Source organism: Anabrus simplex, chromosome 2, assembly GCF_040414725.1.
Source record: "Anabrus simplex isolate iqAnaSimp1 chromosome 2, ASM4041472v1, whole genome shotgun sequence".
Classification (NCBI taxonomy): Eukaryota; Metazoa; Arthropoda; class Insecta; order Orthoptera; family Tettigoniidae; genus Anabrus; species Anabrus simplex.
Genome location: NC_090266.1, coordinates 1,133,403,742 through 1,133,430,779, shown reverse-complemented (window position 1 = coordinate 1,133,430,779; position 27,038 = coordinate 1,133,403,742). Strand labels below are relative to the sequence as shown.

The 27,038-nt window shown below is 37.6% G+C and overlaps 1 protein-coding gene across 1 annotated transcript in view; it reads right to left on the bottom strand.

Moving 5' to 3' along the window:
* Positions 1-27,038, bottom strand: part of Apoltp (Apolipoprotein lipid transfer particle) — a 668,275-nt gene that overhangs the window by 90,251 nt on the left and 550,986 nt on the right. Inside the window, exons 56-62 of the mRNA XM_067142082.2 lie at positions 26,104-26,278; positions 17,546-17,734; positions 16,873-16,982; positions 5,615-5,727; positions 3,987-4,098; positions 3,498-3,627; positions 1,016-1,230 (exon numbers count right to left, since the gene is read on the bottom strand). Coding sequence (XP_066998183.2) covers positions 1,016-1,230; positions 3,498-3,627; positions 3,987-4,098; positions 5,615-5,727; positions 16,873-16,982; positions 17,546-17,734; positions 26,104-26,278 — 1,044 coding nt within the window. The remainder of the gene's footprint in view (positions 1-1,015; positions 1,231-3,497; positions 3,628-3,986; positions 4,099-5,614; positions 5,728-16,872; positions 16,983-17,545; positions 17,735-26,103; positions 26,279-27,038) is intronic.

Below are 27,038 nucleotides of genomic sequence, written 5' to 3'. Positions count from 1 at the left end.
GATGCCTGGGAATTGATGACACAGGTACTGAAAGCATTCACCGTCATTGTTTAGAGCCTTAACGAATTGCTTCATAAGCCCTAGTCTGATATGAAGTGGAGGTAACAGTATTTTGCTCTTGTGAACAAGAGTTTCTTGTTTTAAGTTTTTCCAGCCACAGAACGGATACCAGGCATGTACTGTAAACTACCGTATACATAATGTGATGTACTGTAACATACCCTGGGTTTGTAACGTTATTGTATGACTGGCGAAGACATAATGGGGAAGGGAGATTATTTGGACATTATTCATTCTCTTTTCTAGAATGAGCTCCTCTGATGTACTGTATTATGTTTATTTCTCAATTCATACAATAGTATGTACTGTACAATCAAACCAGTGACAATTATAGCTTTTGTTACATTCCTTTGAAGTCAAAGCAATTATTTTTTTCCTTTTAAAAACATCACACCTCCCTGTCCTGTCAGGAGTTCGCCTGTCATACACACTTTGTGAACCCATCACATGTGTATGATATGCTTACATTCCTAGTATCCATTCCGTGGCTGGAATCACACCCAAGGACCTGCTTGCGCGTCAATATGTCCTTGCCCGACTTCATGCTGTCTGATGCAGAGTGCAAAACAGCGCATTCTGTCCTTAGTGATATCTCAAAAACTAACTGTCGTATTTTGAAAATACTTACATATTTAAACTTGTATGCAACTGAACTTTTAGACCAGTTGTATAAATTTATGCCATTCTATTTAAAAATATGGAGTTAGTACCAACAGCTCAGTTATTAATCACCCCATGAGAATACGTAGCACATTTTACAAGCTCCTGGGTACCATTTACGAATATGAAAACAGAATGCCGATATCTTTAATGGTTTAGAAGTTATTTCCATGTAACGTCTTAGGTGAATAACCTTGTATAATGAAAAATATATATCATTTTTGTGTCTGTAAACCATACAGAGACATTTCATTTCAGAATTAGAAAATGTAGATATGCTATAATAGGAACTTACATCATTAAATACATTAATATGTACTACTTGGTCTTCAGTGATCAGTGAAATTTCATAATAAACGTCTTCTTTTGCAGTTCTTCCATATGTCAGAATAAGAGAAAAGTTGCCATCAACAAAGTCAGATGCTAGAAGGTAAGAACAAGATCCTTCAAATTCATAAAAAGACCTGTCAAATGTCATGAAGTGCTGAGGTCCAATTATCATAGCTTCCCCTGAAAAATGAAATAAATCAAATATAGAAATCATATAACTGTAATATCATTTTAAAAATAATTACAATTCATTCCATATGTACTGTATATATCATGTAGTAGGTGAGTAAATGCTATAACAATGGATACTTTCATTAAGATCAGGAACAGTAAGTAAAAGAATTCTGGTAGTCATATTACACTCATATTCATAAAAACCAGAACACCTTGAAAGACTAGAGATAGGGAGTTCATATTCACAGGACATGTGCACTAGTATATTCTGAAGAAATGATTAGCATTTGAACTATGTCAGCCTTCAGGTTCAAGGGTCCACATTGATACCTCGCCACACCACCACCGACTGGTAAAATGTGCCTGCGGCTCTCGTAGTCACTAAAAACCGAAGGTAATGGATCAGTGTGACTTGAGCAGACATGCAGGATGCCTCACAGACATATGCAAGAACCGTACCATCAAATGAGTGAGTTTGAAAGAGGGCGCATTAATGGCATCCATTAATGCATCCATCTGGGAAATTGATATTTGTGTAGGACGAAGTGTGTAGGCAAAGCAACAGGTGTGTAAAGAATGGTTCATAGAAGGCCGTAGAACACAATGAGATGGGTCTGGACGCACCACCCAGACACCCCCCCCCGAGAAGATCGACACCTCATCCGAATGCCATTGCAGGACAGATCTGCATCCTCCTCAGCTTTGGCGCAACAGTGGAACAATGTAACACATCGTACACTATCAGTAGTAACAGCCCGTCACCGTTTATTATGGTCCAGGTTACCGATGTGTCGTCCACTTCTCTGCTTACCTTTGACTAATGTGCATAAACATGCTAGACTGCAATGGTGTATGGAACAACGTCACTTGGGACAGGAATGGCAGCAGATAGTGTTGTTGGACAAATCCAAGTTCTGTTTGTTTCAAAATGATGGGACGCATTTTGGTTTGCCACAGACAGGGAGAGAGGCATCACATAGACTTCATTCACACAAGACATACAGTACCAACTCAAGGCCTTATGATGTGGGGTGCTATTGGTTACAGCCACAAATCACAGTTGGTGCGTGTCCATAGCCTGTGACCAATCTGACCTACGTGAATGACATTCTGCGACCTGTAGCCATACCCTTTGTGCATGACATCCCAGATGCCATATTTAAGCAGGACAATGCACGACCACATGTTGCTGCACAAACATGTGCCTTCTGGAAGTCACAGGATGTCAGACTGTTGCCCTGGACCGCCCTATCACTGGACTTGTCGCCAATTGAAAATGTGTGGGATATGGTGAAACGATGGGTGCGGCGCTGTAACCCAATGCCAAACACCAAAGACGTACTGTGGAACTAGGTGAATGCAGCATGGATGGCTATACCCCAGGATGCTATTTGCGACTTACACGCGTCGATGCCATCACGCATGGAACAAGTTATCAGTGCCCATATAGGACTCAGTGCCTACTAGGCAACAGAACACATGCTGAACCTAGGTGACTGAAATGCTAACCGTTTCTGCAGAACATACTAATGAACACGTCCTGTGAATATGAACTTCCTATCTCTAGACTTTCAAGGTGTTCTGTTTTTTATGTACATGAGTGTATTATTAAGCATACATTTTTCTTCATCACTACTTTTATTTTTTGAAGGGGTTTCTTCATTATAATGACTCAGTATATCTCATTTCATGTACTGGCTAGGGGTATAAGACTACTTGTCATTACTATGCAAATTTTCTGGCAAGTACTTCATCCTGTGCCAGTGGCTGTCATGATGATATGTCAGTCAATGATCTGTCTGACCCCAGATTACAATTAGGGAAAGTATTATTAAATAATTGAGGAGGAACAATGTAATACAATGAGAGTGTCTATGATATGCTGTGGGGTGACTTAATAAAAGTTAACAGATTCAAGTTTAAGGGTTAGAATCCTGATCTTCTGAATATTTGGACAGCGGAACTGAAGATACATCCATCACTAAGATAACTGAATTTATATTGCAGAACCCTCTGACAGCATTTCCCTAGTCTCCAGTCACCCTTGCCATCATCAGAAATCTTCTGACAGGTGACAATAGAGATGGACTATATTTTCAAAAAAAGGAAAGGAATGTCACTGTCTACATCACTGTAAGATTACTCATCAGATTTTAACACTAAATGTCAGTGGGGACGGGCATTTATTTTGTTATGGACAAGTAATTTTATGTTTAACTGATAGAACAAGGAATTAATGGCAAACAGTTATTTAAAAAGAAGGAAAAGCTTACCTTTGAAAGGAGGCAGCCAGTTGGATGGCTCAGTATATGGTTTATATTCATAATATAATGTCCAAAATGTAGTATTTGAAGTAACAAAGTAGTTCTGGAGGTCACTAATGGCTTTATATTCAGGTATTTCCTGAAAATTAAGATGATTAAATATAAAAGAGAGAACACTCAGAATAAAAAATACTTCCCAATGAGATATTGTATAAACTTTATAGGCCTAGTAGAAATGAACAAATAATTGAATACTGTGATCAGATAATCAATGATTATTAATTTACTTCTTGTGCAGAAAATTTAACAGTTTAACCACAATAAATTAAAGGTACATGATATTTTTTGTTGATAAAATGTTTATACTGAAACAAGACATTACAACAATGTGAGATGTTTACAACTATCACAAAATATTTGACATTTTCAGAAGATATATGTGATTATTAAAATAATGGGAAAACACCCACAAATTTTCATTTGACAAAGATACCATACCTCAAACCTTGGAGTTTCATTAAATGCATGCCATGACATTGGAAGCTTCTGTTCCAGTACTACATAGCCATTCTCTGGATCAAATATAAATTTAGTTTTTGCTTCTCTGTACCTAAGGGCATGGATAGAGGAAGGCATATTAATAAAACTTATGAAAAAGGTGTATGACTTTTTTTTACTAAATGAGGGGCTGAGAGTACAAGTTGTACAAGTGACATTTCACAAGAAAATGGTCTAAGTGCACATTTGGTAAGCTAGAGTATGGTTCTCTTCAAAGTAAAAGAAGTACAAATCAGTTCCTGCACAGTGCTGCACTCTGTGATGATAAAGTTTAACCTCTAACACTTGGCCTGGAATGCAAGTGAAATGGCAGATGAAAGGCAGATTGCTGCTCTCCTGCATGAAGATTTAGGCATATATTTTTCTTATAGTACAGCAGTGGTGCAATAGGTATGCTTTCGGGAGTACTTATGGTAATAAGTAATGCAGATTTAAATATGCCACATGATACCATTCCTTGTTTGCGATGGCAGGTTTGGGTTCTTAGTACAAAGGTGGCAACGTCAGATCCATAGGTATTTATCCATTAGCAATCTGCAGTGCACATGCATGTTATTTACATGTAATAAAACATCACACCTGTGCAATTTGTTTAATCATTATTATAAATCATAGCTTATTTTATGCAATAATTTAAATAATATTCACAGGTTATGTTAGCTTACTTGCATTTTACAGAATGCATTATAATTTATCTAGATGCTAGTTCTGATTCCGATATACTGGAGTCTGATGATGATTACGTACCTTCAGAATAGAGTTCAATGTCCTAAGCAATAAGTTCGGATCAAAAGGAAAGAAGTAAATTTACAATATACCCCATTCTCAGACAGCAGTTACGATGAATGCAAGAAGAGGGAGAGCAGAAACAAGACTACATGGAGGAAGAAGGGGACGAGGATGGGGAAGTCTGAAGAAAGCACAACAAAATGGTACAGCATCTCGAGTGTTGCCTCAGGAAGACATTCTTCAAGAGATACCACAGAAGTGAATGATTCTGATTCTGTAAACACTGACTGTGAGGGGAATATAGAAAGCAACTATGAAAAATGTTTCTTATTTTTTGGAGCAACGCCAGTATATTTTCGTTTTAAGTGTTTACATTATTTGTTGTTTACCTATCATGTTCTTCAGCCTGTTATATCAATTATGCATTAATTGTTCACATATCCTTGTTTTATAATGAGCATGCATTCTAAATCAAATGTTTTGTATCAAGAATTTAAAAATTAAATATGGTAATTAAATTTTGTTTTCACACTTACCTGTTTAACTTTAAAAAGTTTTCAGATAAACAGCCATTCAACTTTAGCAGTTATTTACTCAGTTTGCACAAAGGAGCACTTGTACCACTTGTACCCTCAGCCTCTCAAATGTATAAATTTTGTTTCAGTTCCACATAATAAAATGATTATAACTTTCCAGACAACCAGATGTATATTTTTGCAGTTCTTACGGGCAGATGTTGTAAATGGGTTTGTATTTAGAATATCCACAACTATCACTAATAGGACACTTTAGCTAATATCTCTTAAAAAAGTTGCAGTATTCAATCCTTTCCTTCATACCTGTTTTCAGCTTGCAGAGCAGTTTGAGTTATATCTGTAATTTTAAGATGTATGAGTGTTATAGCATTTTGAATCCTTGTTCCTAGGTCTAAGTAGTCATAAAGCCACATCACCTGCAAAAAGAAATAACTGAATCAAATATATGATAACATATTCAAACTATTCCTGGATAAGTATGTTTATCATGAGGGTTGATGGCCCATTCATCGTAAAAAACTAAACATTTCAGAGGACACTACCTTAGAAAACCACACCAAAGTAATCGTAAAATCAAGATCAAAACATTTATGTTTCATTAATAGGATGGAAGATGTATGTTTCAAAAACTGGGAAACATTTTTTCTGATGATGATGATGATGCTTGTTCTTTAAAGGGGCCTAACATCTAAGGTCATCGGCCCCTAATGGTACAAGACGGACGACATGATATGATAATTAACATTTTAAAATTTATCCACTGACTAGAATTTAAAACAAATGAAGATGAATAATGCTGGTGAATTTAAAATAATCAGTGGATCTTAATTTGCAATGCCTTTTTTTCTGTAAAATGAATGATGATAGGTTATGGTCGAATAAGACATTGTCTTGAAATTCAATAATATATCATGCAAATTACCATTAAAAAGCACAATAAAAGATACAAACACAAACTAAAACAGAGTCAAATTAATAAAACAAAAACAATAAAACAAAGACTAATACAAAACACTACATTTATATGCGATAAAAAATACCACTATCCCTCATAAAACAGATGACAAAGACTGCTGAATGCTCGTCATCTTACAGGATGAGGGAGATAACCAAATGTCTCAGCTGAGAGCGAATATCACTTGCTGGAACCTTGTAAGGCAATGGGGGCAATGTAACTGCCTCCTTAGCAGCCTTATCAGCTGACTTGTTTCCCTCTACACCCATGAGGCTTGGGAGCCACATAAACGTGATTCTGGGGCTGGCATCTGAACACCCAGACAGCAGGTCCTGGATCCGCTGCATCAGAGCGTGCCCAGGAAAACAGGTATCAATAGACTGTAACAAGCTCAAGGAGTCAGTACACAGCAGAACGTGTTCGTACTCATCGGACAGTGCGCACCATAGAGTTTCACTGATAGCATAGAGCTCTGCTGTGTACACACTACAGGTTTCCGGGAGAGCAAAAGGAAACCTATTATTGTCGACAATGAATGCACAGCCCACTTTCGTTTCTGCCTTTTAACCATCCGTGTAAATGAAGACTGAATCTGGATACCAGCCAACAACAGACAGGAAGATCTTCCGATAAATGGAAGGGTCCATGTTTTCCTTCTGGCCAGTGTGCAGATATAGGATTATTTCAGGTCATCGTATTATCCATGGAGGTACCCCACTTCGTTGCTTGACAAGGCAAGGAACTGAAGGTACATCAAACCATCTGTGACTGCTGTCCAAACGTATTCCAACCGGCCACGTTGCTTGAGGATAAGCAGTGTATCAGACGGTTTCCATTGTGGAATGCGCAAGGACAGCTTGGGTGAAGTGGCATCTGTTGCAAATTTGCAGCATAGGACAGAAGCATTTGCTGGCGCCTCAGGTGTAAAGGTGGCACACAAGATTCAGCTAGCAGGCTAGCAATGGGGCTTGTACAAAAAGCTCCTGTTGCCAACTTAACCCCGCTGTGATGGATGCTATTCAGTTTCACAAGGACTGATCCATATGCTGCTGTAGTCTAACCTGGATGTGCCCTATAAAATCGTAGGAGCACCGTGCAGTCAACCCCCCAATTAGTACTGCTGAGAAACTTCAAAATATTCAACTTCTTAGTACATTGCACTTTTAACTACTGCACATGTAGCTCCCACAATAATTTGCTATCAAAAAGGAGCCCAAGAAACCGGTGTCAACTACGGGAAGAGCGATATTTCCTAAATAAAGCTCAGGATGCGAGTGAAGAGGGTGCTTCCGGCAAAAGTGTACAACAGAAGTCTTTGCGGTTGAAAACTGAAAGCCATGTTCTAAACTCCACTGTTTCACTCTCCTAATAGCTTGCTGTAATTGTCGTTCTGTGACTGCCATATTGTGCAAGCTATAATGCAGAGAAAAATCATCCACATATAGCGACGGTATTACTGCTGAACCAGCAGCAGCGACAATACCGTTTATGGCAATCATGAACAGAGTGACACTAAGAACCGATCCCTGTGGGACTCCATTTTCTTGAACGTGGTATTGCGAATATGCCTTCCCTACTTGGACACGGAATAGACAAAGAGACAAAAAATTTGCATTAAATACCGGCAAGTTACCTCGGAATCTCCATTGATGCAGGACTGAAAGGATACCACATCGCCATGTGGTGTCATAGGCCTTTTCTAAGTCAAAGAAAACAGCCACCAAATGCTGTTTGTGGAGAAATGGATCCTGGATAGAACTGTCTAGGCGTACCAAGTGGTCAGTGGACAAGCGAGCAGCTCGAAAACCACATTGGTTCTCGGACAAAAGTCCTTGTTTCTCCAGACACCACACAAGATAGCGATTTACCATTCTCTCAAATAGCTTACACAAACAGTTAGTAAGACAAATAGGTCTGTAACTTCCTGCATACTTAGGATTTTTGTCAGGCTTGAGGACAGGAATGACTATGGCCTCTCGCCACCGAGATGGAAACTCGCCATCTATCCAGATTCAGTTGAAGACACAAAGGAGATATAACATACTATCCTCACTAAGGTGTTTCAACATCTGGTTATGGACACTGTCTGGTCCAGGAAAACACTTTTTCTTGTTGCATAACTAGATTATAATGTTTGGAATTACGTAGATGATTAATATTAAACCACTTTGAGCTTGGAGGCTTACAGTACAAAACTTGAAAGAAAAATCCTGTCATATTACATAAAATATTGTTTTACTGAGTTGGTTTCTATAGCTTCAGATACTCAAAGGGAGACTTTTTTATGCATATACAGTACATACACCAAATATCACTCAAGTAACTGAGAAAAATGACAAAGATCTGAGGAGAAAGAAACAGTGGATTCACAAATATAATAGCCTGCATGATATATACTGCTGCTTGCTGCAGAGGTGAACTATACTGTAAGGCTTATGCCACGTGCCAGAAACAATTTAAAAATATGACGTTCACCAAATGAGGTGGCCGTGTGGTGTGGGCTGCATCACTGTAGCTTGCATCGGGAAATGATGAATTCCAACTCCACCACTGGCAGCCCTGAATATGGTTTTCTATGGTTTCCCATTTCCACACTAGGCAAATGCCGAGGCTGTGCCTCAATCAACCCACCAGCTTACCTAACCGTTGAATCGATGGGATGCGCGAGCCTATGCCCGACTTACCTAACCATCGAATCGACGGGGTAATGCAGCGTCCTGCTTTATCTATGGTAAAGGAAAGGTAGTACATTAAAAACTCAACAGATGGCATTACAATCATTCTTTATATGTGAAGAAAGTCTCTTCAGCTGTATTTGAGTCATGCTTAGGGGATTAAGTGCATAAAATGAAGATAGCATTGAGCTGATGTTGTGGGTATTGGGTGAGTAAAGATGAGCACGCACGAGGCTATTACCGAGCAGGAAGTGTCGTGGATATTTTACTGAATAGTGATCGTGAAGAAGATTATAATATATCTGAAAGTTCTTCCTGTGAATCTAGTGATGTAAATACGTTATCTGCGCTTAGTGAAGTTAGTGACAGTAATACGAGAAATATTACGAACATAAATGTTCCGACGCACTGAAGAAAAAAACAGAAAGTTTAAGAGTGGAAATGGGAATCTGCTTGTCCATTGCAAGGTATTCCTACCAAAATACCATTCACTGGAATTCCTGGGGTAAATCCTGTTTTTCAAAATATCAAAATTAGGCCTAAGCATATTTTTTAATAAATTTCTTCGTGATGATTTCTGGCAAAGTGTGTGTGATGAGACAAACAGGTACACGAATAGTTGTATCAGTATTGACGTGCCTTCTGCAAGTACCAGTCTGGATTCAAAGTGGTATGATGCAATTAGTAATGAAATAAAGGCATTTATTTCATTAAGCATTCTGCAATCATAGGATAGGAAAGACAATCTTCAGTCTTACTGGAGTAAAAAGAAATTAACAGAAACTCCCTTCTTTCGAGCTGTGATGCCATATAAACTATTTTTACTACTTTGCCTTTATTTGCATTTCGTAAATAATGACAAGATAGATAAAACCAATCATTTAGGTAAAATAAGGCCTTGCATTGAATACCTGAATGACACATTTCAGAGCCTGTACACTCCGGATGAGGACGTTGCTATTGATGAAAGTTCAGTGAAATGTCGGGGCAGACTGTCGTTTGTACAGTACAATCCTTCAAAAAGGGCGTGATTTGGAATAAAGTACTATAAACTATGTGAATCAGCCAGTGGACACTGTCATCAGTTCCGTGTTTACATGGGCAAAAAGGTTGGCAATGAAAGTGTTCCTTCACATGAGGCTATTGTTATGGAGCTAATGACTCCACTGCTAAATAAAGGATATTCTTTGTACATAGATAATTGGTACATATCCCCTATGTTAGCTGAGAAGCTTTTATTAGAGAAAACTAATGTTCTAGGCACAGTTAGGCTGAACAGAAACAAATGCCCCAGGACTTGAAAAAGCTGAAGATCAAGAAAGGTGAGGCTGTGGCTAGGTACAGTCATAAGATCATGGTCATCACGTGGCAAGATAAAAAGCCTGTTTCAGTGCTCTCTACCATGCATAGAGACATAGACATGACTACCACGGGGAAGAAGAATAAATGAACCAATGAAGCAATTGTGAAACCAAAGACCGTCTTCCATTACAATAAAGGTATTGGTGGAGTAGATTGTATGGACCAGCAGCTGGCTTCATTTCCATTGATGCAGAGGTATGTGAAAGCATACAAGAAAATATTCTTTCATCTTAATGATATGGCAATGTTCAATGCTTATGCACTGTACAAGAAAGTGACCAAGGTAAGCATGAAATACAATCAGTTCAGGCTTCTTGTAACTGAGGAGATACTGGAAAGTATCACTTAACCAGACTATATAAGAAGAGGCCGCCAATCTGCTGACACCCCAATGAGACCACAAGCAGCGTGCTGGGCTCACTTTCCTAGGTAAATACCTCCTAATCAAATAAAACAAGGCAATGTCGAGTGTGTGCAGCCAAAAAGAAGACTAGCACAAGCAGATGGGAGTGCAAGGTGTGAAGTAGCTATTCACATGCCTGAATGCTTCAAGATATTCCACACTAACAAGAATTACTAGGTGGGTTTACAGTGAATAGTTCGTATTTTTCAATGTAATGTAGCACATTCCATTGTAATGATGAATTTTGAGTATTTCTATGAAAGTCTGACAACATTTGAGCCAGTAGTTGCAGTGATATTATCATTTAAACACAGTCTTGCATGGATCTTATAATCATCATCATCCTAAACCATCTCCAGTTTCCCGGGATGGACCTTATAAACATCAGCATTTAAATGGTAATTTAAAAGTCCGGAACTGATGTTTATAAGGTAAGCGGATGGGTTAAGGTCATGGCTACTTCCTTCCCTGTCTTAGTGCTTTACTACCCTATCTGAGTTAATGCAACATTCAACCACTGGATAATAAATAATGACATACACTGACAAAGTCCTACTCTACAAAGAGAACTGCAGATGCACATATCTCACTTGTCAAGCTGCCATAAATTCCTTCATACTTCAAGAAATGTACATATTTTCTTAATTTTGGTTCCTCTGTGTTGTAGCTTTCCTTCACTATCTGAAGTTTGAATACCGGTATGTCATCTTAGAATAATTCTTCAGTTGCCATAATAAGAGGTTTCTTTATAATATTTTGCTATAACTGTAATAAGACATTACAACATCACTTACCAAAACAATGCTTAACAGTGATGCATGCTGGTTTATCTGATACAGAGGCAGGATTATTAGGGGTAACAACAGAGTGGGGACAGAAGAATTCACTGTAACTAGCAGAATGCTCAAACATACTGTTTACTTTAGGACCTACTGAATTCGCCCTTTCCACCTCGAATGGCTCATATCCCCCCACCGTTCAAACTCATACCAAAAAAATACCATCATCAGGATATTTATTGCTTATAAAACATAAGTAATTTAGGAAATTCTTTTCCAAATGACTAACATTTTGAAGCAAACTCCAGTTAATATTTTAATGAGTTCAATACGTTGTATAATAAAATATCTAAATTATTTCATAGCATACTAAATCAAACCAACACCATCTGTTTTACTAATAAACAGTGTATAACTTTCATACAAGGTTTATACACCGTTTATGTGAAATTCGTTACTAATATATCATGTATAAGCCTCCTGTGTTTACATTTATTATAGTTATTCATTGATTTGCTCATATAGACCAGGACCCTTGTATAAGCGTTGTATAGCAGCGAGCAGCAGAAAAAGAAACGAGTGAGCAGTTTATTTTCATGGTATTTACTGTCTGCAGTAATATAATCATGGTGAAATATTCGACTTATCCATTTATCATTGAACACACATTGAAAGAATGTATGATAAAGTTGACGATCTTCACGATATTTTAAACATAGAAGACATACACCATTTAGAGGTTATGGAGGCTAGACATCTTCGTAAAGTAAAACATTTTGAAGAGACGGAATGACAATGAAAAACTATAAAAGAAATGATGGTTGGGCGTATTTTTGTGTAATAATGTGTTACTGCTTAATAGACTTTTGAAAGTGCGAGTTTATTATACTTTATCTGCCTCTACAAAGATCTTTCTCAAATTTGAGTATAAAAAGGAACATATTCCTTGACATAAAAAATGGTATAACTTGAAAACCGTACATAATATGGTTTCCATACTTTGTAGTTGAATACACAGATATAAGATGTATAAATGTCTAATAGAAACTTTTTTCATTTAACCTTTCTATTAGCTACAAAACAGTTTTTCTTTTCTCCTGAAAAGTGAGGATTTTGGAATGTGTACTCTTTTCAACTCACCGATTCAATTACAATTGCCTATGTTTTCCGTACTATCCCAGTTAGGAGCTCTTGATCTTTTCTTAAGCTTTTCCATTTCTTTCACGGCGTTCATTACACAAGCAAGCTGGAATTCAAGAGGAAAAATTGGGGCAAATATTCGTTTATACATAGGGGAGTTAAGGATTGGAATAACTTACCAAGGGAGATGTTCAATAAATTTCCAATTCCTTTGCGATCATTTAAGAAAAGGCTAGAAAAATGACAGATAGGGAAACTGCCATCTGGGCGACTGCCCTAAATGCAGATCAGTACTGATTGATTGACTGATTGATTAATTGAAATGTTGATATTAATATAAGCCAATTCCCAGCTGTCTCACTTATGTTGCCAATGCCTTTTCGATATGCCGTGCTACTGCGCGACTTTCCGGAATGTTTTCTCATAGATAACCAGCAGAAGCGATCATAAAGGCAGTGAACGTGCGAAATACATCAGTGAAATGCAGGAAGACTTGGAACGAGTGTATACGTGCTGTATAGTAATACAATGCGTATACCACGTTTATTAGTAAGAAAAACATACAACACTTATACAGGGTTGTTTGATTTGGTCATCTGGTTTCTCAAAGCGTTTTAGGTTAGTTGCGACGCCATTTTACCTCAAATTTTTTCCTCTCAAACGGCCTGTCGGCTGTCGTGGCAAAAATGGTGGGAAGCATAAAATATCGCAAACGTAAATTTGAGGATTTTAATACATTGTGAGCATAGGAAATCTCAGGGGACCAACAAAAAATGTTGTAAAAGATGGGAAAACGTAAAAGCCAGGAACGTAAATGCAGGGTAATACCGCACATCAAGACTGCGACAGTAAATGTCCTAACACTGAGAGGAAAGACAGAAGAATTGATTGACTTCATGAAAGAAAAAGGATACAGGCTGTATTACAGTGGAGGACCTGAAGCAAAAATTGGAGTGGCCATCATACTTAGAAAAGAAATCCAAGACTATGTGGAATCTACAAAATGCATCAGCAATAGGATGATGGTGGTGAGACTCCAGTTCGAAAATGGTATGAAAGGTCTATTTCAGTTGTATGCTCACAAACAGATTGCATAGATGAACATCTAGATGACTTTTTAGAGGAAGTGGAGAGACAGATAGAAGATAAGGAAGTGCTATTGATAGGAGATCTAAATGCATTAGTTGGAATGGAAAGACAAGGAAAGGAAGATGTTATAGGACCCTGGTTGTAGGAAACACCTGGTTTAGGAAGAACAGTCAGAAGATTACAAGGTATGGTTGGGGAGACAGACAAACAAAGACCATGATTGATAATATAATCATCGAGAAAGAACCCTGGAACAACCTTTTAGATGTTACAGCCATGGCTGAAGAAACCTTTGGTGGAGATCATACAGTGGTGATAGGAAAATTGAAAGTGGGAAAGATTGAAAAACCCCCATTAAAAAGAGAGAAAAGAATTAAAGTATAGAAGTTGAAGGAGAAAACCATACAAGAAGAATTTCAAAGGAAGATACCCTTGGGACCCAGAACGGAGATGGGGAGTGTTGAAGATGCATGGAAAAGATTTAAAGAAGCACTGGTTGAATCTGCAGAAGAGGTATGTGGTGGAACATCAGGAAATGTGAAAAACAAAGAGACACACTGGTGGAATAATAGGGTAAAGATTAAAGTGAAGGAAAAGAAAATGGCATGGAAAGCATGGAAAACATCTAAGACTGAAAAAAGTAGAAGACAATATGTGGAGGCAAGAATTTGGCCAAGAAAGTAGTGGAGGAAGAAAAAAGGTAAACCTGGGCCTTATTGACAAAGAAATTGAGAGATGATATGCAGGGCAGCAAGAAATTATTGTATGGTATCTTAAAAAACAAAAAAGAGAGATCAAGTGAACACCAGATTTGTGAAGGATGAAGGTGGCATAGTATTAACAAAGCCAGAAGAAACAAGAAATAGATGGAGAGAGTATTTTCAGAAGTTACTGAACAGGAGAACTAATGGCAGTCATTCATGGACCACCAGGAAAGGCAATTAGTTGATGAAGAAATGGATAAAGAAATTACAATGAATGAAATTGGAATGGCAGTAAGAAAGATGAAGAATGGAAAAACTGCTGGAATAGATGAAATTTCAGTGGAGATGATAAAGGCAGCTGGAGCTGTAGGCCTGCAGTGGACATTTCAAGTTCTCAGGACTATCTGGGAGAATAAGGAGGTGCCTGAGGATTGGCAAAAAGGAATAATCATCCCAATTTTCAAGAAAGATGATAAGAAAGTATTGAAGAACTACAGGGGAATTACTCTGATATCCCATGTTGCGAAGATAATAGAGAGGATACTAGAAAGTAGGATAAGGTTGAGGGTTGAAAATCAGATACAGGAAAATCAGTTTGTTTTCAGAAGTGGAAGGTCAACAATAGAGCCATTTTTCATAATGAGACAACTAATGAAAAAGCAATGGGAGTATGAGAATGATATGGGGATGACATTCATTGACATTAAAAAGGCATATGACAGTGTCCCCAGGACTAAAATTTGGGACAGTCTGGTGCAAAAAGAATTGGACAGGAATTAATAAAAATGATCATGGCAAAGTACAAGGAATGTTGTAGTTGTGTGCAAACACAAGTTGGCAGGACAAGTTGGTTCAAAATAACTAGTGGGCTGAGACAGGGAAGTGTCCTATCACCAATCCTGTTTACAATAGTAATGGATGACATCATAAGAACAGCGAAAAAAGCATATGGAGGAAGAGAAATCAACATCATGTTATTTGCGATGATATTGTGATTTGGGGAGAAGTGGACATGAAGGTTCAAGAACAGTTAGATGTGGTGAATGGGAAGATCAAAGAATGTGGATTGAAAATAAGTGTAGAAAAGAGTAAAACTCTAGTTATTATGACTAGGGTGGGGGGCAGAAAGAAGGGAAATGTCATATTAGACTTGCAAACAAGCCCCTGGAAGTAGTGGAGATGTTCAAATACCTGGGGAGCGAATTAATAGAGAATGCTCAAATGGATGTTGAAATTAGTAAGAGGAGTCAAGTTGGAAGCTATTTCTATCATAGTGTAAGGAACATGTTATGAGACAAAGATGTGCCAATGGAAGCAAGGAAACTATGTACAAGATGTATTATGTACCCATAACAACTTACAGAGCAGAAACTTGGACAATGACAAAGAAGGATGAGAGTCGAATACAGGCAGCTGAAATTAAGTTCTTGAGGAGTATGATACAGAAGAGTAGAAGAGACAAAATAAGAAATGAGAAAATCCAGGAAGAAATTGAAGTGGAAGAAATGAATGATTAAGATGGTTTGGGCACATAAAGTGAATGAGTGATGAAAAAATGCCAAAAAACGTGATGGAAGTGCAAATGCAAGGAAGGAGCGGTCATGGACGACCGTGATTGAGATAGAAGGACACAATCCAATGCAGTATTAGAGAAAGAAACCTGGACTGGGACACAGTGTTGGAGGAGGAGTGGTGGAATGACTGAAGAAAGTGCTCCTACCCAGCTACAGCTGGATAATGGGAAATGATGATGATGATGATGAGGAGGAGGAGGAGGAGGAGGAGGAGGAAGAGGAGGAGGAGGAGGAAAGGCCTTCCTTGCTTGTACTAGTCAACATGCTATGTCCTCCTTACTATGCAAAGACTTCTAAATGGCAGGATTTTTTTTTTTTTTTTACGATAAGCTTTATGCCACACCGACACAGATATGACTTATGGCATCAAAGGGATAGGAATGGCTAGACATGGGAAGGAAGCAACCATTGCCTTAATTAAGGTACAGTCCCATTTGCCTGATATGAAAATTGGAAACCATGGAAAAGCTAAATGGGAAGAATAACAGTGACTGATAGATAGATAAACATTTCTTGTTATTGCTGCTGCTGTTGATGATGGTGGTGGTGATGAGGATGATGATATTAAGTGCTTGAGGTATTGTTGAATATCAGCTGTGTGGACATGAGTGTGTAAAATGTATTCACAGTGATCTAGGATTGAGACTCAAAATAGGTACTATAGCAGCATTTGCAAGGAGTGAATATGGAACTCTGAGAGAGATATCACATTCAAGAAAGCTACAGCCAGCATGAGAATACAAAACTCAAAGTTTTGAATGGTGCAATTTCCCAGTCCTGTTACAAAGTTCACATAACTGCTCAACAATAAAAGTGAGCAGAAATCATTATATTGATCATAACTGTGTAATTAATAAAACAGTATTTACTAAATTATTACCTTATCATAGAGCTCATTATATTTTTGGATGGCATAATTTACAGATGGAAGCTTCTGCAACACTTTAATTTCATTTATGATCTCTGTTACAATATCTTGAAGTTCCTTTCCTGAAATAAATAAATAAATAAATAAATAAATAAATAAATAAATAAATAAATAAATAAATAAATAAATTAATTAATTAATATGTAAACTAAAGATTATACACATTCAAACAGCACTGAAGTTCCATAAGAAACAGGATACTCAATTATGAAGTATGAATTATATGATAATTTCAGTCCCTTAGCCATAAAGATTTTTCTGTTATCAGATGCTATAATTCACCACTTAGTGTCCTATTTAAACTGCAAACATTTGAAAAAAAAAAAAAATTTAAAAGGAGAAATGTCCATACAATCCATTAAGGGCACTGGCCTACCAAGACAACTGCTGCCCAGCTGCCTCCCATATTAGACAGCTTCTTGTCAGCTTTCAAGAGACTGAATGAACCCTGTTTCAGCCCTCAGTCTAGGATTAAAACATTTGGACTGGCCAAGAATCAAACATGAGGCCTCTAACCCTACACCATAAGACTGGCTGCAAAACTATTGACTACCAATTAACAGAAGAGTCATTTCATTAATAATACATCATGTGGTTTATTTAAAAGAATGACGATTTCACTTACCAAATGGGACCATAGTGAAGTATTTCTCCTTTAAGAACTCATAAATTATTTTAGAATATTTTCTAATATTAGTAATCATGTCATTTTTAATTATATCTTTGTATAACCTATCCAAGTCTTGAGTAAAATTTGCAACCTTAGTAAAATAAGGTGATTCAAAGATTTCTTTTTTTTGCTGGTATAGGAAATCTGTAAAAGAAAATTACAAATATAATTAATATTTGAGTAAAAAATAGATTAATATTTTTAACTAAGTAGAGTACTCAGAAAGGAAGCTCCAATAATAAATATTGCTCTTTATTAGTGCCAGGTTCTTTTAGCTAGTGACATAACAAAATTATCAAATCTGGTTGATGAATTGTTGCATGAATTAATTGCGGTCAAGACAAATGAGCAGCTTGCCACTTACATGAAATATATTGTAATCTCTTATACATTTCCTGAATGACAGGCAATAACAGGCAATCATCATATCATCACCAATTTAGCAAATTATTTGGAGAAAATGCTATGAGAGATACAGTAATAAGAAGATGATTGACAAATTTAAATGAATGACATGTAAACGTGCACGATGGGTAGCAAAGCGGTCAACTTTCTGTTGTTCATGATGACTTGGTGTTTGCAATTGATGAGAAGGCTCATGAGAATAGACAATTTGCAATTTGTTACTTTCTCTGAACTTCTGTGACATATGGTCTCTATCATATGCAGCATCATTACAAGAGGCTGGGGTAAAACCTGGTATCCAGTTATGACAAATATCTAAACTATGATGGGTAATACTTAGCTTAGGGTAATTAGACTAGATGGATCTAAGATGATCTAGACATGTAAGTGGTTCAGTAAGAAAGGTAACAAGACCTCTCATATGTGTATCATTCCCTATATTGTTTCAAATTCCCATCAAACCAGAGCAAGTACACAACTGCTTCCCCTCATGACCATTACATAACACTTCATATCAGCCACACTGTACCAATACCAGTTGTAAGATTAGAATATGCTCAAACACTGAGGTGCATAGTACAGAAGGGAACGAGCCCAGTTCAACCTGAGGAAATTGCCTATATCCCCAGGTGCTAGCCTAAACCTGATCTGATGATATTGCCAGCTGACCGGTACAAGCTTCCTAGTGTTCACACTGCGAAGTGAGCAAGCCCAGCAGTTGATAAGATTAAGTTATGATGAGCTCAAAGACCCTGGGCCATGTTAGTGATGAATCCAGAACCCCTGTGTTCAGTTCAGTGCAGTTAGATTCTTGTTGAACATGGTTATTCTAAGTCGAAAGTAAAATAAAAAATAAATGTATACATTAAAAGAAAATAGTGTTGGGAAGAGTGAAGTATGAGAATGATTTTATGCTGTTATTGATAACAGGAGGAAAAAAGCAGAATTTGAGCAGTGCAAAATAAGACAGTGCCTCTTACGAAGCTCAAACATCAGCACATTAAGAAGGAATAATTGCACTCATTCTCCTTTGAGTTATGTGAGTGCTTCATGCAGATGTGTTATTCTTAGCTCTATAAAACATTAAATAACAGAGGTTTGTGTTAAAACAGAACTATGCCCTTTCAATGTTATGTCAGGTACAGGGTTTCAAATGGTAGGAAAAGAATTAATTAATGTAGGAAATGATATTGGTAAAGTTTTTTAAAATTTGCTTTATGTTGCACGAACACAGATAGGTCTTATTGCGATGACGGGATATGAAAGGCCAAGGAGTGGGAAGGAGTCCTCTAAGGAGCACATACATTTTTTCCTAGTTGCTTTACATCGCACCGACACAGATAGGTCTTATGGCAACGATGGGAGAGGAAAGGCCTAGGAATGGGAAAGAAGCGGCCATGGCCTTAATTATGTGGTTGGACTGAATGTGTATGGGGAGTCTGTTGGCATATTTATGGGTCGTATCAAAAATGATCATTTAATCATTTTTCATTTTTGTCAAAATCGGTGAAACGTGGTGTGAAAATGGAAAACCACGGAAAACCATCTTCAGGACTGCCAACAGTGGGGTTCAAACCCACTATCTCCCAGATGCGAGCTCACAGCTGCGCGCTCCTAACCGCACGGCCAATTTGCCCAGTAGGAGCACATACTGAGCCACTGGTTGGGTGATACTCACTCTTATAATTATAGCTTCGTTATTGTAACAAGAAAACACCCTTGGATCTTAACTTACATGTCATCATTGAAACCCATCATCAAAATTGTTGTACGCTGACCTTGTCAGTTCCATTCTCCTTTTCTGCTGCATATCTGTTTGTGTTGCAGTTGCTGCAAACTTTATATCCATCTGGTGGACATTATACTATTGTACCCGCCTGGATGCTGCTCTACACCTTTTGGTCACAATGGTCCAATTCTGGGATCAGAGCGGACCGGATGTTCCTGCCTTTATGTGGTTGGACTGAATGTATATGGGGAGTCTGTTGGCATATTTATGTGTCGTATCAAAATTTATCATTTAATCATTTTTCATTTTTGTCAAAATCGGTGAAACGTATTGTACTACACGCCCAGTTCTAGAAGCACGTTTCCTGTAGCATAAATGAAGACTCTTCTTGAACATTTAGGGTATTATCACTGTGTCACCAAGAAAGAAGAGACTTTTGATTGGAGAAAATAAAAGTAAATGTAGTTGGTGAATGTAAAAGTTAAGGGTGAATTCTGCATCCTGATTGTTTGTCTTTGGTGGTTGCACCATTTCCTGTTTCTCGAACTTACCCCACTTCTTCAGTGGGAGCAAGGTAGGACCTGGGTCTGTGATCATCTGACCATCTCAGTGAACGGACGTGCTCATCCTTCGGTCCCCTAGTGGGAAACCCGTTCTCAGGGTAAGCACTATTTCTATGTTTATTTCAGTTTTTAACTTCATTCAAATGTGATAATTTAACTTTTTCTTATCAGGAGTTTACCCTCGAGTTTCGTGTTCACCACTAAATTTGTTGAAATGACTTAGCTTCTCAGCTAAGATCATATACTATTTGTTTGGAGGCAATACCCATTTTTCTTAAACTTTGTATTATGTTGTAATTATCCCTCAGGTTTTCCTTCCGTTATTTGTGTGTCACCTTGCATAAGTATGGAGAATCTATGCACTTTTAGATAATGATGCAAGTTTACCATTCCTCTGTGTTTGGTTTTATTTTTATCCTTGTGTAGAATGGGACTAGCTCTCATTTTAGTCTACACGTATTGTCAGATTAGGGTTTTTATAGGTTTGAATTTAGTGATTAAATTTCTTTTAGCACATGGTGCATGTCTGCAGGCATACTTAATAACTCTATAATTTCCCTAATTTTGTTTCTTTAAAAAAAAAATGTTGTAATCCAAGGCCCTTACCCTTTCCGTTTCTTTCACAACAAAAGGCTACGTTCCATCATCTGTCAGGGTTCCATGCCACTTTCCACAACCCTTCTGTAGTTGCATGTTTCCTAACCTGTTTGTTTACAGTTTGAGCTGTGATGCTTTTGTTGTATCTAAGTGTTTTACTATGGTTAAAATAATGTTGTTTGTTTGTTTGGTGTTGTTGTTGTTGCTGTTGTTGTTGTTATTATTATTATTTGTGTAATCAGCCAATAACGGTTACAGTAGGAAATGATATTGATGAAGTTTTTTATATTTAAAAATCTGCTCTACATAGCACCAACACAGATAGGTCTTATGGCAACAATGGGATAGGAAAGGCCTAGGAGTGGGGAGGAAGCGGTCATGGCCTTAATTAACATACAGCCCCAGCATTTGCCTGGTGTGAAAATGGGAAACCACAGAAAACCATCTTCAGGGCTGTCAACAGTGGGGTTCGATCCCACTATCTCCTGGATGCAAGCTCACAGCTGCACGCCCTTAAACGCATGGCCAACTCACGCGGTGATATTGGTAAAGTACATGCATATGAGGTGATACCACACCAGAATGTTTCCTACTGATCTCATGAAATGGAAAATGCTATTTGCCACTCTGTAGTACTGAAAGTTTGTGATGCAATGCAATGTTATTCTTGTGCCACAACTACAGACATGAGGATGGATCATTACAAAAATAATAATTTTATTTCCCCTCACGGTTCACTACTTCAATGAGTGGACAATTAAAAACAGAGTTCCTTCAACCTGCCTCTTCCCAATCCACCAAAGTCTCATGGAAACGTTATGAAATAATTAACCACTCAATATACTGCATTAGGAATTCATCTACCATATTTACTAAGGGTTATATTTGAAACAGATCAAGGAGAAAACATTAGGAAGCTTTAACGGTTTACGAAGGCTTTTCATGAATACCTTATGTAGGGCATTGTTTATATAGAGTTTAGTGGCAAACATTCCAAGATGATTTTCTTTCATTCTCAGGTGCAGAGCATACAATACATAATTAAGTAAACATAGAAATTTGTGGCCTGTTTCAAATGAACAGGATTAGTTAGTCGTGTCTAGCATATCCTGTATCAGGATGTAAAACAAGATAGAATACTAAGCAGATCATGCTAAAATCTGTACCCAGTATGGTAAAATGATTAAGGACCTATTGGCTGCAACTGCAAGCAACAAAGAGAAAGTAGAAAAAGTGAGACATAAACTGGAAGCAATCGATACGGAACTCTTGAGTGACTTTACTTCCTAGAAGCTTTCAAAGAAGCCACAGATCATTTAGAACGAAACAGGAGTCTAACAAAAAAAAATAATAAAAATGTGCTTCTTTGGTTCCATGATCTTGTTAGTCATTGTGAGCAGGCACCTAATGACAAAATATCATTGAAGGAAATTAAGGCAAAAACACTCAATTTCATCAAAAAGGAAATGCATGATTTTGTACCACAAAATGGCAATATTTCTGTCTCTTCATTCTTGCCAGTTAAAGATGCTATCTGTAACTGAGAAAGAGGATGTTCTAAACAAAGTCGAATTCTTGGGTAAGCATTTAATTGAAGGTAAGTAAACATATTTGCTCTTCATATGTTGAAAACGTGTTATCAAAACAGCCAACAAAATGTCTAAATGTAGTATTGTCAATGTTCTGATTTTTTCTATTTGATAGAAAAGTGTGGAGAAAAACAAGAACTTCAGAGCTCTAACAAGGAACCATCCAAGAAAGTAAGTCATTTCCAGTGATGAGAAAATGACTTGTAAGAAACACCTATGGATGAAGTTTCTTCTCTACATGGCTACAGCACAGGAAGAACACCAAGACATAAATGACATTTTAGGATGGTGGAAAATGCATACGCATGATTTTCCTAGACTTTCAAGAGTGGTCAAAAAGATATTTTGTATACCAGCAAAAATTGCAACTAGCAAGTGCAACTTCAACCACATGGCTTTGTTGCAAAATGAGAGGTGAACCCGTATTGATATCCAGCATATCAACGACCTGTTATTAATCCTTAGCAACATGAACTTGGAACAGGTAAATGTACTTCAGTTATTGTATTGTCATTCTACCCAATTTTCAGGGAAGTAGGTAGTTATAATCGTACAGTTAGATGTTTATTCATACAGAAGCCTACTAACGTAGGGAGAACTTCATTAAAGTGTTACAGAATGAAAAAATTCACCGAACACTCTCTATGACAAAAGAAATGTAACTGGTTCATGAGATGGCACAATAATTAGGATCCTACTCTAGAGACAGATCAATCTTTATTGCATTTTCAACATCATAGATGGCTGCTGCTTGGCTTGAGGCCCTTAGATAAAAGTAAACTTGTGTCCTCATCCTGAGGTGGTGCAGCCCTTTTCAGGCACACCCCCAACGAAGGTGAACAACATATACTATTTCAATCAGAAGGGAGGTCCTTCAGCTGGATTTATTGATTTATTGACCAGTGCCTCTACTCACTGTGGCTCCTCAATTGTCCTCACGACATTGGGTCAATGCCCTTCCAGACTTCTTGGCCTTTGTAAATTTCTTGCCAATACCAGAAACCAAACCTGGATGCAGACTCTGTGCTAGAATGCTATCCTGAAACTACGACGGTGGTCAATGGTGATTATTACAACTACATTTTTTACAAAACAATACTGAATATCACTTTCACTTAACTCAGGAAGAGAAGGTGCAAACTGTTAGTGAATGCACCACGCCAATAATCGGGCACTCAAGGCCAGCCTGGTTGGTATGCGAGCCCTAGCAAGCTTAGCCTGGAAAAGATACCAAGGCCTGATAGCCGAGCTGCCTTGATGTGGCCCTCATGATGTAACAAGCCCACTCTTAATGTATAATGCAATCGTGCGATGCAAACCAAGCTTAAATGTCAGGCACATTAACGACCCCAGCTGAACCTGAGAGTGCTTACTGCGCATCTTTAGCATCTTTAGTGCATAGTGTGATCTGATATCCGTTTCTAAAGAGACATGACAATTTTAAACAGTCTTCGAAACTGACTTGAATTGCTGTGAAGTGGCTATGTATTACTGTATCACAATACATCAACATAAAGCCAACTGTCTGCCTCTGTGGAGTAGTGGTTATTGTGATTAGTTGTCAGCCCCGGAGGCCCGGGTTCAACTCTCAGCTCTGCCACGAAATTTGAAAAGTGGTACGAGGGCTGAAACGGGTCCACTCAGCCTCAGGAGGTCAACTGAGTAGAGGGGGGTTCGATTCCCTATTCAGCCATCCTCAAATTGGTTTTCCGTGGTTTCCCACTTCTCCTCCAGGCAAATGTCGGGATGGTATGTAACTTTTTTTTTGCTTTATGTCGCACCGACATTTGCCTAGTGTGAAAATGGGAAACCACGGAACACCATCTTCAGGGCTGCCGACAGTGGGGTTTGAACCCACTATCTCCCGGATGCAACCTCACAGCTCCGTGCCCCTAACTGCATGGCCAACTTTCCCGGTGGTACCTAACTTAAGGCCACGGCCGCTTCCTTCCCATTCCTAGGCATTTCCTATCCCATCGTCGCCATAAGACCTATCCATGTCGGTGCGACGTGAAGCAAATAGCAAAAGAAAGTTTCTTCCATCTCAAAACACAGTAGATTCCTTGGTATACTGTTCAAACTAATACTCTGACAAGTATAAGTACTATGTGTAAATATACAGTATAATGAACTATACATGTATGTAGGAGATGCATTAATTTATGCATGTAAAGTCTGTTATCTTACTTATTTAATCAACCTACAGTCCTGTGCAAATTAATAGGAACTAGGTTTCATTTTTTAAAAAATTTCTATGGTTGGAACAGTGGGATCCACATTGCTAATTTTTAGATCTCACATATTATGCATTATTTGTTTGTTAATTGAACAGTAATTTTTCTCTGCAACAATTGTTTTAGGTTAAAAGTGCATTTATTTGCATGTGTTGTACTTTTGAGGAATTTTGAGTTTACCTTGTGTTCAGTCCTCAGCCCAAGATATTTGTCTATTGGTCGTCAATGAGTACAACCCGTAAGAATGACAGTGGATTTGTAGTGAAAATTCAGAATACTTCTATGACACAAAGAGAGCGTGCTACTAAATTTTATGTTGGTGACACTGTAAATAAAATTATTCAGTGGCACAAACAGGTGGGTTCAATTTCATGGAAGAGAAAGGGACACTATGGCAGGAAAAAGAAAACTACACCAACTGATGACTGATTTTTTCTTGCAAGAAGCCTGAAAATTGTGTGACAGGGAAGTGAATCTGAACGTGACTAATATTCATAGTAGACCTCTATCAGGTGGAAGAAAAGCCTGCAAAACCTCTAAAGAAACACCTGCTAACGGAAGAAATGTGCAGGAAATATCTCCTGCGGGCATAAATTAATCAGAATTGGACAACAGAACACTGGAAGAAAGTTCTTTTCTCTGCTGAAAGTCGTTTTGAAGTGCAAAGTGCATTGTGCAAACAAAGAGCCCACATATTTAGCACATTTGCAACAGACTGTACAACACCCATTGTAGAAGCTGTTTTGAGGGTGTTTCACGCATGAAGTTCTGAGACCATTAGTGCCAGTTAATGTGTATGATGAAAAGTGACCAGCAGTATGTGCAACTGGAAAGAAGAGTTCTTCGTAAACTGAAGAAAAAGTTCCCAAATGGTGACGGAATTTTTCGGCAAGACTTGGGCCTTTGCCACAGTTCAAAGAAAGTGAAGAAATTCTTCAGTGAAAACAATATTCGAGATGGTCAGCTGGCATCACTAGATAAATTGCGTTTCCAACATACACGTAATAAAAGTCATATGGTATTGAGCCAACCCACAAGACTGTGCGAAAGTTAACTACGATAGTTTAAACAAGAGTTATGTTTAGAAGCAGATACAATTATAAAGATGAGCTATATGCTGAAAGTTCTTGGAACAAGATCCCGTCAGGAACAATGGGCTGATATATATTGCATGAACAGTATAAATCTACAACTTAACATGGCCTATAACAGAATTAAATGGAGGCAGAAGAGTCACATAGCATACCCTTCTGATAGGTGGGATAAATGCTGATGAATATGATGATATATTATGAAATTATATTTCTGTTCCTTTAAGAACCAACCAGAACTTAATATGTGGATATGTCTCATAATAAACATCAAAGAGCTAATGATATATGGAAATATTACTCACCCATAACTTCTTCGCTTACTTTCAAAGCAATGGCTTCCACATAGTGGGCAAACATAACGAATGTTGGTTCAATGGTTATTACAAACTTATTCCAGTATTCATCCAACCATCTGGAAGCTTTAAGATATAGCTCTTCCATATATTTCACAAATGCTACATGAAGATCCTTCATAAACTGAAAAAATAAAAATATTACAATTCAAATATCTTTTAAAAAATCAGCATATGCATTTATTTACAAGAGAATTAAATTTGTAAAATAAATATTTTATTTAAATATGTTCCAGCTATAATTCTGTATGATCATATAAGTTACAAGATGAATCCTCAGCAAGTGTCGTGACACTTGTGGGACATAGCCAGTGTTGTGAGGTCCAGAGGACTGCACATGTTTAAAGCTGAATAAGATTTTCAATTTCTGAATAAAATCATTTGATTAACAATGCTATGTTTAGTTATTGTTAATAGTAATAATTTGTCCTAATTTCACTAAGAAATAACTCTGTAGGGTAGTTATTCATTGTTTTTTGAATATCATGTACCTAATGTCTACTTCAATCAAGTACAGTATGTCAAAAATATTCAGATGAACTGCTTACAGCCATACAAAACATTTCTAATTGTGTAATTGCAATATCATTAAAGGTCCCAACAACAAAATTATGAGAAGATTTATATAAAAACAAAGATATATGGAAACCAGCAGATCATACATTTTATAGCTCACTCCATGTTACGAAAACAGTATTGCTCTTATGAAAACAGGGTTGCTATATCGAACGGCTCTGCTCAACAGCATCACAAGGAAACAGCGGCACATATATTGGTGAATTTCTGTATTTAATTTCAAAATAAAAGGGGGATGAAATTAAAATTAAGCTTTTTTTTTTTAATTCAAGGAGACAGGGGGTTTAGAGGGGGCTCATTTTGGTTTT